Genomic DNA, 12,662 nt, shown 5'->3' with positions numbered 1-12,662 from the left:
TCCCACCCTGGACGTCACCTGGGACCTGGTCTCTGCAGCTGTGTGCAGACTCATCTCCAAGGTTCCTTGTCAGGCCTCCAAGTTCACAATTCTGACTCATTCAAACCCCTCCCTCCTCACCCTAAATGAGAATCTTCTTTACTCCCACTTCCAGAGATAACATTACCTCCTACGTGCCATTCCAATCTCACCACCTCTCACCCTCAACCCTTTCTCCAGCCACTTGTTTTCCTCTGCCCTCAGGATCAGAGGGGAAGAGTTGGGAAAAAGGAGAGAGAGTGTACAGTCTTATTAATTAGGTAAATCAAGGTCATCACTAGCAGCTAAGAGGTAGGAGTACACCTGCCCACCAACATCTGTCTGTGAGGAGCTGCTGACAGTGCTTCCCATCCTCCCCATCTGCTGAAACCCACAGGGTCTAGAGTCTAGAAGGCAGTGGCTGTGAGGGATCATGTGAGAGACTCCTACTCTCATGTTGAAACTGTGTTTCCAGGTATTTCAAACGGTCATGTAAAGGACTTCCCTGGTGGTTCACTGGGTGAGTGCCTGCCTTGTAGTATGGGGGATGTGGGTTTGATCCCTGGTTGGGGAACTAGGCTCCCATATGCCTCAAAGTAACTAAACCCGTGTGTTGAAACTGAGTCCACATGATACAATGAAGATTCCAAGTTAGGAGACCTGACACAGCCAAGTAAATAAATAAAGAGATATTAAAAAAAGAAGATCATGTAAGAACACAATCAGATAAATTCACTTACCAAAAGCAGGTATAGGTCCCAACAGTAACTTGTTTCTTTTGGGGGTTTTGTTTTGGTTTTTTTTGATAAATGCAGCAATTTATATTCAATCACAATGAACAAAACCAGCAGAGACCAGAAACTCAGAGCTCCAGTCAGGGGTTTAAACGATAGCACAAAAAGCATATTTACATGATTTTATAAACAAGCGACAATGAAGTATCATGGTTAATAAACAAACAATAACACCTGGTAATATCAGAAACAAACTCAGGTTTCACTTTCACCAGAAGTACTACAACAAAAGAACCAACATAAAGACACCTTCCAACACCTCTGTGTCAAGTGCAGGACGAGGACAAGCTCCCTTCATCAGGGGAGAGGTACAGAAAGGAGAAGTCTAGCATCAACCTTAAGGGGACCGCTCAACCAGGAGAAAGACACAGGGAGCTCACCTTTTCACCGTCAACACTGACACTGAGAACCCCGATGCTGACCTGCAGCCAGCGGTCAGCGGGGTTCAGGACACTGAGGTAGGTTTGTGAAGCAATGCCAACACAGCAAGCATGAGGAAACTTCAATTCCTCGGGCACACTTACTCTCCCTGGAAAGAGAAAAAGCAGAGTCAAAACCACACCCAACCTAATTAAAATAACAAAAGAACTCCAAGTTCAGAGCCTGAGACAGAACCAGCGAGACAAAGACAAGAGTTTTACCTGCGTTTTTACATTTTTCTAGGGCTACTCAGGGACCCTTGCACAGAAATATGGTCGCACTCCAAACTCAGGATAAAGAAGAAAGCTCACATGAAATTCACTCTAATCATTACTTCCTTGAAACAAACCAGTTTTAAGGTCCCAACTGAGAAAATAACAGCAACCAACAACAAGCAGCATCAGAGTAAAAGGGTCTTACCAAGTCCTGACACCACTGCTGAATCCCACGGCTCAATTCCACAGTCTGGATGGAGAGACTGCACAGGAAGCACTTTGGCCGCATTCAGAAGGTTGTGACTGAAGGCGTCAGAGTACAGGTTACAAAGGGAAGAAGAGGCCATCAGCCCTGAGCTGATATCCTGTCCCAGGCAGAGGCCTGCAGTCACCGAGCAGTGGACACGCTCTCCCACAACAGCAGGGTGACAGCTTCCCGGAAGCCCACAGGAGAGACCGCAGGTGGTGGTGCCACAGGCCCGGCAGCAAGAGAGGGTGGCATTGCTGGATGCAGGCAGTGCCCCAGAGTGCGGCTGGGCACACGGAGCCACAGGGAGGGGATAGTGCGCTGAGACTGCAGGGCCTATGGGGGGCATGTGCTGCCTCATGGGTGCAGGGCTGCGGCCCTCGGTGCTGGGGACAGACGTCTGGTAAGGACCCTGGCCACTGAATTCGCTGTCAGTAGCTGATGTGTCTCTAGGAGTCACGCGCCCACCATCGAGCACAGGTGCCTGGCGGGACATAGAGAGGCACGGTATGGCCAGTGTGGCCGGGTGGAGGCTGGATTCACTTGGCAAAGCCAGGCTGACCTGCTCCAGGTCACCATGGTCTGAGGTCAAACCCGTCGCACTGCTCTGTGACCGAGCTTCACTCTTGGAGGAAGGCAGTCTACTGGAGCTAAAGTCCAGTTTTACATCTTCAGGCCTGCTGCTCAGAGAAGTCGTTTCAGTCACTTTTTCTGTGTCCAAGTTCTTCTGGATAATATAGGATAATGCTCCTTTTCCTCTACTTTGAAATAGACTTTTTTCTCTCAACTTATCCGCAGCCGGCTCCTGAGCTGGAACTGGACTGGCCTGGACAATTGTGGTGCTCAACTCACTGGTGACATCACTCTGTGTGACAGAAAATGTTCAGAAATTATCCACAGATAAAATGAATATTACAAACGCAAACCATGCTGATATACTCTCAAAAAGCAGAGATCTACATGACATCACGACTCTAAAAAAAACCAGGGCTATAAGAGTAGTAGTTTCTATAGCCGTGAAAAGCAGGAGTAAGAGTTAGAAAATCTGTATTCATTGTTTTTTGGCAACCCACTCCAGTATTCTTGCTTGGAGAATCCCATGGACAGAGGAGCCTGGCAGTCTGCAGTCCACAGGGACACAAGAGTCAAACACAACTTAGTGACTAAACCACCACCAACACATTCCCTGTTTTTACCAATTACAGAACCAGAAACAAGTAGTTTTGTTTAGTAATTAAGTGTCTTCAAACTCCCAAATTTTACATCTGCGACATCGTAGTCTGGCCTCCCTTCCTCTCTCCACATATACAATTCAGTGTGGCCATGAATCAAATGCAGGGTGTGTTCTGTGATTCCCTCTTCCCCCACACCTGACTCCAGGTAGGCCCCATCGAGCTCTGCTAGACATGCCATCAGATGAGGCCATCCATTGCCTCCTGAAGCTCCCACAGTGCACTTCACTGCACAGTGTGTCTTCGTGTGCTCCACCAGACTGAGAGCTTTTTGAGGGCAGACACTAAACATGTGTACCTACAGTGCCAACCCAGCACAAGTAGTTGTTTGAGCAAATCATGTGTGCATGCATGCAAACACACTTACTTTAAAGGAAAAAGAGGAACCAAAATTAGTCAGGCCTGAATTCAAGTCTGAGTCTCACATCAATAAGACTTCAGAGGTAAGTGTGAGTAAAGAAGTGACAGAAGTGCTCACCTCACGGTCGTCAAGGCCACGATGTGAGGCCGTGGAGGAACTGATGCTCTCCTGCTCAGACACGTATGTCAGCCTGCTGACACTGGCCTCTGGACACATCAGCTGGGACGACTTCTTCTCACAGGGGTGCTTCTGTGGATGAGCTGCTGAACCAAAAGACTTCAGGGCACACCTGGGAGAGAGAGAGAACACCTGTGTCTGGACTTGTCCATTCCTTCACTTAACATCATCTACGTGGCAGAAAGCCCTTCCTGCTTGCCTACAACCCTGCCAACCTTCACTACTGTCTGTCCCAGTTGCCATATGCAACTCAACCTTGGATTAATTCTTCTTACCCTTGATTACACTGTCTTACCCTTATCTAAATCTGTGAATTACAGTCCTATTGAATGAAGTATCTGGTAAGCTACTGAAAAACAAAATGTCGTGGCAGTTTCATTAATAAATTCCATATACAATCCCTTAACAATGTTAGCTTTTCATTCAACAGTTAATGAGGACCTGCTCTAGACCAAGGAACAGAGTACTCGGCAACTCCTGCCCCAAAGAGCAAAGCAAAAACCAGAATCTCGTGGATGAGTACACAGAAATGGGCAGAGCCACACCATGATGGGGAGACAAAGGGCCCAGCTCCTGGCTGATCATCAAGCAGGCACAGCCAAACCCCTGTACTCAGGGGCTATACATCAAGAGATGAGTCCTGAGGAAAAAATTAGGGCTAACTATAGAGATTCTCTAAAAGGATATGTCATACATCACTATCAGTACTAAAGCAGGGCATCTTAGATGTCATATAGGAGAAGGAGGCTATGGCAATTAGGGTACAGACATAAATAAAACACTGGGCGACTGTTTTAAACCATGAAGTTGAATACTACCAACTGGCTCAGAAAGATGTTCAGGATATATTAAGTTTAAAAAAAAAAAGTTAGTAAGCAATAAATAGTAAGATCCCACATACACGTTCCACACTCCATCAATCTCCAGCATAGAGCCAGGCCAGCCTGACAGAGGAGGGACCAGGCTTCCTCTCGAGGAGGGGTAGGAGACACACTGAGTGGGAAACACCATCAAAGCCACCTTTGCAAACAGTTGCTGCACCCCTGCAAAGTCCACCACTTAGTTTCAAGTCCGTAATTAACTGGACTGAATTTTACTCCCCCCACCTCTTTTTTCCCCCAAAAAAGTTTGGAATACTCAGGTGGGCAATGGATACAGAGAGAAAATCCTATTTTGAATTCTGGATTTTTACAAGGACCAAATCAAGACAGCACTGACCCAACACTAGTGAAATCTCTAACCAATGGAAACAAAATACTACCAACTTGCTTCAGGCCCACTTTAGCCCTGAATGACATGCACCTGTGTGGGTTCTGGATACACATGCGCACACACGTGCACACACTCATACTCACACAGACAACATGGGGCGGCACCAAGGAGAGTTCCGGGTACTGTGGCGCATGCTGAGTCTAGCTCCTCTGGTCAAAGGGAACAGAAGCACTGAGGCTGTTATTACCTCAAGCAATGAGAACTGAACACACACAGAAACAAAAGGAGAGAAATTCAGGATGCCAGACTGGTGCCAGCCACATAGAGACTCAAGACAGCACTGGTCCTGCCAGAAAGTGACTGGACATTAAAGACCAGCAGCAGGAGTGCTGGAAAGCAGCACAGTCAGCAGACAATGCACTCTCACCAGAAAGATGTGGCCTCTCAACAGATCAATATTCTGACCGACATTTCATCGTGAATGTTAAGAAACTTAATGAATATGAGTTGGAAGAAACAAGAAAAAAAAAGACTAAAAACATGAAAGCCATTTTACAATAAAAAAGTACAAGTAGGATTTCAATAAAAAGAAATGAATACAAAATGAATGTTCATACTGGCAGCCATGAAAAGCATAGTTGGTACAGCAGAAAATCAGTAATGCTGAGTAAACATTTGAACAGCTAGGCTACTCCATGATACAGGGAGAATGCAGATATGAAGATGAAGAGAAAGAAACAGGCACAGATGCCCCGAGAGGCAGTCCCAGCTCTCGGCATCTCAAGAGGAATAGGTCACAGCAAACAGGAAATGAACTCTCCTAAGGAGAGAAGAGTAAATGCAGCCATGAAATTAAAAGACGTCTGCTCCTTGGAAGAAAAGCTATGACCAATATAGACAGCATATTAAAAAACAGAGACATTACTTTGCCAACAAAGGTCTGCCTAGTAACTATGGTTTTTCCAGCAGTCATGTACGGATGTGAGAGTTGGACCATAAAGAAAGCTGAGTGCTGAAGAATTGATGCTTTTGAACTGTGGTGCTGAAGACTCTTCAGAGTCCCTTGGACTGCAAGGAGATCAAACCAGCCCATCCTAAAGGAAATCAATCCTGAATATTCATTGGAAGGACTGACGCTGAAGCTGAAGCTTCAATACTTTGGCCACCAGATGCGAAGAACTGACTCAATGGAAAAGATCTTGATGCTGGGAAACACTGAAGGCAGGAGAAGGGGATGACAGAGGATGAGATGGTTGGATGGTATCACCAACTCGATGGACATGAGTTTGAGCAAGCTGCAGGAGTTGGTGACGGACAGGGAAGCCTGGCATGTGGCAGTCCATGGGGTCGCAAAGAGTCACACATGACTGAGCAACTAAACTGAACTGAACAAAGGGAGAGACCACCGTGCACAGAAAGCACGACCCAGGAAAAGTACAAGACACAGACATGTACACTTACACTGATGACAGGAAAAGCACAGGGGCAACAGCAGGAAGATAAACTGGAGCCAGAAGTTCGGCCTTGGCAGGAAGGGCTGTCCTGCAGCAGAAATGACAGGAGGACGTGGCATGCCCACCCACAGAGCATGGGGCAGCAGCAAGGAGGACAAGTGACAGCAGAATGAACCTCAGAACCTGCTGTGACCACCTTCTTTCCCACCAAGCCTGCCATCTGGCCCTGGCTGAGGGGTGGGGATGCAGGTGGCTGACCCTCGGAGAGGAGGGAGCTCACCAATCCCATGGTCACTTCAGAAAGGTCAACAATGCCGTTGTCAAAGTATCTGACCACGTGCCAAGTTCATGAGAAAGTTTAGCATCTTCCTAAGGTACGTTTCCTACACTTAAAGAATGAGTGTATTTTCTTAGGCACACAAGATAAAAACATGTGGGTCCAAGTGTAAGAGCAGCCAGCCTGGCGTTTTGTCTCTGATCATGCAGTAAAGGGCAGGGTGAAGGGAAAAAAAAATCATAATAGTATGTCTTTATATGGCACATAGTTTTTATTAAATGCCTGCATATACAATTTAAAAATATAAAAACCACAGAAAACAAGATAATATTGGAAGGTACACAGGAGTTAAGAAACAATAAAGAGAATACTGAAAGGAATCTAGAAAGCAGAAATGTGAAAAGCAAACAAAATGGAAAAGAAATTAAGAAAGAAGCATTACTATTGTGATGGAAAAGCTGTGTCTCTAACTGTGGAGGTGGTTACACACATTCACACCTGGGATAAAATGGCACAATTCTAGCCATACACCATGCCCAGGACAAGTTCCTGGTGGTGATTCCATGCAAGAACTAGGGGAGCTGGGGAGGGACACAGGGTCTCTCTATACTAGCTTTGTAACTTCCTGTGGCTCTAAGAAGTTCCTCAAGAAAGGGGTGAAAAAAAGAAAAAAAAAGAAAGGATTAAAGAGAAAATAAATGCAGAAGTCAAGCAAAATTTGGTCAGGACCAATATTTTAACAACTAAAAAATAATAATAATAATAAACTTTCCTGATAAAAGGGAGCTCGACTCCAAATACTAAAAGGGCACTGCATGCCAAGGCACTGCAAGGTGGCCGTGAAGTCAACACAGAGACACAGCCTAACAAAGTTACTAGACTCAAAAGATCTTATTAGACTCGAAAACATCTTTAGCATAAAGCTTACAAAAAAATCACGTCAACTGTGAGGCAAAAACTGCTGCCATATAGAAAGTTTATTTTATTAAATGTACGAATTCTTTCTTTGATGGCTTTATAAAAGATCTTTTATATGTTTCTTTAAGGACAGATTTTAGTAAGCTGGAAATTTTACCTAACCAGTGAAATTATCATGAATATTCAATATTTTCAAACAAACTGAAATCACATTTGATATCCAGGTTACCTACCAAGTGCTGCCCAAGCTGTTCCTGGATTTTGCATATCTTGGGAAACAGTGTGGGTAAGCTGGAGCTAAGAATTCACAAGAGCAAAAAGTACAAGAGAGGAAAAACTTTCTGAAGATTAGGAACTGTACAATTCATGTCACAAAGGGCCATTCACTTGCTTTAATACATCCAGGAATCCAAGACATGGAGACAAGAAAGACTAATAGTCCATGAGGGCAACAAACACAAATAGGTATTTGACATAAAAGAAAACACAAAAGATGCTCATCATTGCTCATGATTTAAAGTTACACTGAAATAGTATTTTTTTTCATCTGTCAGACTGTTGACAATAAAAAGTTTAATAAGCACTCTGTTGGTGAGGCTGTGGAAAAGCAGCTTCTTCCCTAAATTGCTGGTGGAAAACTAAACCAACACAACATCTAGGCAAGGGTTGCACTAATTTAAATAGGAACATGAACACATACTCTTTGTCCCAACAATCTCACTTCTAAGAATTTATTCTGTAACACATCCACCTACACATCTATACATAAATACACATAGACACATCTGATAAAGCACATTTAGACTGTTCAAAGTTCCATGGACATACACACATATCTATATATGTGTAAACTTTTGAAGCAATGGTGACTTACATCATTTTTGAAAAATTAAAAAGTTCCTATAACTTGAAGATTAAGTTAATCTATATACTGTGTTCAAACATGTAAAATATTAGAATTCTTATCCTAACCTTTGAAAAAGCACCTACCAATCTCATTAGTATTAAAAGCATAAACTAATACTGTTAAGATAAAAAAAAAAAACCAAAATTAAGTTATTTAAAATGCTGATAAGAAAACAGTGAAATGCACACCTTCATCACACACAGATATAAGAGCAAGTCAGTAAGACCCTTTTAGAAAACAGGTTGCCAATCTGGAAAGCCTGAAAATACTTATTCCTGACTTGGTAATTTTACTTTTGAGGAGATGAGTTACAACACAGAGAAAAATTTTATGAGCAAAGTTGTTCATCTCAGTATCATTAAAATGGCACACACAATAAAAAATCCAGTATCCCCAATATCTACTAAAAGCACCAAATAAACCATGACAGCTCCATTATTCAGTTTATAACATTAACTTTCTTTTAAATACAGGGAATTATTCTAAGTGAAAACAGCAGGGTATGAAAATTTGCAAAGAAAAATGACTTGAAAGAAACTCACAAAATATGATTGTTAGCTTTGAGAGATGAACCTATAGTGACTAGTTTTCTTTACATTTTATTCCAATTTTCCTATACTGAGCATGTATTTTTATTACTAAAAAAAGGAAAAAAAGTAAGCACCTACCCTGATAAACTAGTTCCTGAAATTTCACTAGGAGAAGAATGACTCAGTGGAGAAGTGGAAGGTCGGAAGCTGTCCTCACCATTCTCCGAGCCATGTCCACCACGCTCAGGAGAGGGACTTTTCAAATCTATCAGAAAGATGTATTTTCCAATGAGGACAGAAAAAAACAAACAAAACACTCCATGCAATTTCTTGAGTGTGACCAATTACTCTGACACTTACCAACACTTTTAGGTGAGATTATGGAATGGTTTTCAAAAGCCACGTGCTTCTCACTGTCACTTGTCTCACTAATGCACTCCTTTTGCCTCTGGCAGTCTCTACTCTCCTGTAGGATTTTACACTCTTCTGACAGCCAGAGAGATGCTACTCTGGGGTTCCCAACGACGGAGCAACTATCAGAGGCTGGAATGGGTACAGAGGCAGCTTTTTTGCCATCACCAGAATCTGGGGATTTATGGTCAATGGAATGTGTCTTCGCATCAACTGCTGTACCCTCTCTCTCGCCCACATTTGTAAGAACTGAATTTGAAGAGTTAATTGTTCTCAACGATGCCTGATCCACGCTGTCTCCACTTTCACCATAAAAACCGGCTGTAGTGTCTACCTCTGGCTCCCTCATGCTTATGCTAGTAGCACCCAGGTCCACCACATGGATGTCGTGTGTAGTCCGTTCTTTGGACAAAGATAAATCCCAAATACCAGACACACCAGCTCTTGAAAAGTTGTCCAGCCCACCTTCATTGTGACTAATTTCTGTTTTTTTAAGGTATCTCTCCATATCAAAGGTGCTGGATCCATTACTTTTTTCCAGATCATTAGGTAAGAAATGAGACACAGCAGAATAGTGCCTTTGTTTACCATCCTCCTGACAAGTCTTCTCTCGGGTTTTATTTGAAAGTGCCTTGATCATGGTGGCAAGCTGGAGGGGGTCAGCGCTCACTGATGCTTCCGCGATGGCAGAAGCAATGGTGCTTATCCTCAACACAGAGTCACTCTCTCTGGGCAGCTCGTCTGTATGTCTCTGAGGTTTGCTGCTGACAAGGAAAGTGTCCTACAGATCAGAAAATTCACATCAGTTCCATGCACATGCACATATTAATCTTTATTTGTAAGTGCTACATAAGATCTAACAGCAGCAAGAAATTAATGGTATACCAGTTGAATCTCCTAATGAAAAAAAAACAGCTGCTATTAACTTTAACTGCAGAGTACTAGTTCACTTACAAGGTCCAATCATCAGCTGTTCAAAAAACATCTTTAGGAGGTAAACTCTAAAACTGAATCAAAGAGTAACTGTAAACCAAAAAATTAAACTACTGAAACTGAGAAACCATTGGGTCACAGTGATTCCAAGTATATTCTTGGTAATTTCAGTCAACTGTTATAATTATTTATAAGCAAGACAGAAACAGAAGCCATGGGTAAAACAATGAAATGGAACCAACAACAAAGCAACATAAACCTATTTAATATTTTTTAAACACAAATTAAGACTTCAGCCTCCAGGAATAGTGGACTAAGTAATGCAAACCAACTCTGGCTGAGAGCAACCAGAACAACATAGCATGTTCAAAAACAACTCTGAGAAGGTACTAGACAGCTAAAAAAACGGAATGAAAAACTGTGGAGCCAAAATCCAAGAGAAAAGAGAATCCCAGAGAGGTGAGCCCAGTGTTGGGAATGCTATTCCTCAGGGTCTCTGCTGGTTCAAGAGGGGGCTACTGCTAAGACAACAGGAAGCTTAAGAAGCTAAGAAAACAATTTTTTAAAAAGCAGCTAACAAAAGCTGCTCTTAAGGGAGTAAGAATACAAAAATCAGGTTCACAGTCTGCCAATGATAAGGGAGAGGTGCTGAACATCCACGCTTTAGGACAAGACCATACAGGGCTACACCCGAGGAGTAAAGGTGGCTTAGCTCTGAACAGCTTGATCCCAGGAACTAAATTAAAGCAACCTAAGACTTCCTCACTCAGAAGCAAGTAAAAATCCTGTCTGGAAGGTATCTCCCATAGACTCAAATATTTCAGCAACTTTTCCTATAAAAATGTACTCCTTACAATGCTCCAAGGTAATGCGTCCCACATTCCAGAAAAAGAGAACAGCAGAGCATGCAGACAATGGACTCTCAGAATCTAAAACACATCTAAAACATCAACTCTAACAAAACCTAAAACATATTTAAGGAAATAAAAAGCAACATTAAAAGGGACTTCCCTGTGGTCCAGTGGCTACACTACCCGTGCAGGGGCCAATGCTTGATCCCTGGTTGGGGAACTAGATCCTATGTGCTGCAACTAAAAAGATCCCATGTGCCATAACCAAATACATACATATATATTTAAGAAAAACAACAATGACACTGAGAACTCAACAGAAGACAAGAAATTATCAAGAAAGAACTAAATGTAAATTCTATAATTAAAAAATACAATAACAAATTCAGAACCCAAAGGACAGGTTTCACAACTGAAAAAAGAATCAGACTTTGAAGAGAAGTCTGAAAAAAATAATTCAGAATGGAAGAGAAAGTAACAGAAAACACAACAGAATATAAATATAAAAGAAAAAGATACTGAAAAGTCTAACATACTTGTTAACAAACATACAACAAGCAAAAATACATTTCAAGAATAAAGGTAAAATAAAGATATTTTCAGACTGACAAAACAAAGGATTCATTACCAGTAGTCCCTCACAAAACAAAATCGTAAGGGTATTCTTCAGGCAAAAGAAAATTAACCTTAAATGGAAGGCCAGAGATACACACTGGTTGCATGTAATAACAGTAATCACCATCAGCATCATCGTGATCTCTTATGGGTTTACAAAAAGAAACAAACAATGGGCACTAACGAGACTGGAATAAAGGAAACTGAATGTTTTGATACTGTTAATGTTATGGAAGAGACAGGGAAAACCAAAAAACCCCAACATGGACATGAATTTGAGCAAACTCTGGGATAGTGGACAGGGAAGCCTCATGTGCTGCAGTTCATGGGGTCACAAAGAGTTGGACATGACTTAGTGACTTGAATAAAATCATCACAAAATAGCCAACATACTTTCACTATAAAACTACACTATTTAACAGTGTCATACTGTTATAAGAAAGATTTCAAATATCCATCAACAGTAGAGTGGACACATCAATGGCAGAATATTTGTGGTAGAATACTATACAGCAATGAAAATTATCTACTATACTTATCATAGTTGAATCTTACAAACATAAGTGAAAAAATATATATATGTGTGATACTGCATGATTTCTTACATATAAAGTTCAAAAAGAGTTGAACAGGTGACAGTGTTAGAGGTCAGACAGAAGGAAGCAGTCTTTCGAAGGGACAAAACCATGGCTCCTGGGCTGCTGACAATGTTCTCCTTCTTGACCTTGGGTGTACATGGGTGTAAGTTTTGACAACTCACTAAGTTTATGTTTTATAAACTCTTTTGTACATTTATTATACACTGATCATTTTTAAATACTTGTAATAAAATTGAGTTAAAAAAAAGTTATGCATTTTTACATGTGACCTTATCTTGATCTTGTAAAGAATTATGACAAGATGGGTTTCAGCTCTCCCTCATGAAAGGCTTAAAATACCTCTGCTTTTCCTTTATTGGCAGTTAATGTCACATCATTTTCATCCACTTGTGAAACACTCTCCAGTTCTTCAGCCTGAAGTGTAACTGATTCTTCACTTAGCTGTGCGTTTAAATCTCCTGTAGAAAATATATAATACTCAATTTACATCC

At 41.9% G+C, this 12,662-nt stretch overlaps 1 protein-coding gene across 4 annotated transcripts in view; it reads right to left on the bottom strand.

Moving 5' to 3' along the window:
• Positions 1–12,662, bottom strand: part of LOC129549807 (nucleoporin SEH1) — a 99,427-nt gene that overhangs the window by 38,910 nt on the left and 47,855 nt on the right. For all 4 annotated transcript variants that reach the window (XM_088833457.1, XM_055417256.2, XM_055417258.2 and 1 more), the window contains 6 exons: positions 12,511–12,629; positions 9,123–9,954; positions 8,901–9,027; positions 3,405–3,576; positions 1,653–2,559; positions 1,193–1,341 (listed from right to left, as the gene is read on the bottom strand). In XM_088833457.1, coding sequence (XP_088689583.1) covers positions 1,193–1,341; positions 1,653–2,559; positions 3,405–3,576; positions 8,901–9,027; positions 9,123–9,954; positions 12,511–12,629 — 2,306 coding nt within the window. The remainder of the gene's footprint in view (positions 1–1,192; positions 1,342–1,652; positions 2,560–3,404; positions 3,577–8,900; positions 9,028–9,122; positions 9,955–12,510; positions 12,630–12,662) is intronic.

This window comes from Moschus berezovskii, chromosome 28 (genome assembly GCF_049115385.1).
Source record: "Moschus berezovskii isolate FMDL1 chromosome 28, NW_MosBer_1.0, whole genome shotgun sequence".
In the NCBI taxonomy this organism is placed as follows: Eukaryota; Metazoa; Chordata; class Mammalia; order Artiodactyla; family Moschidae; genus Moschus; species Moschus berezovskii.
This window is presented reverse-complemented; position numbering and strand designations above follow the sequence as displayed.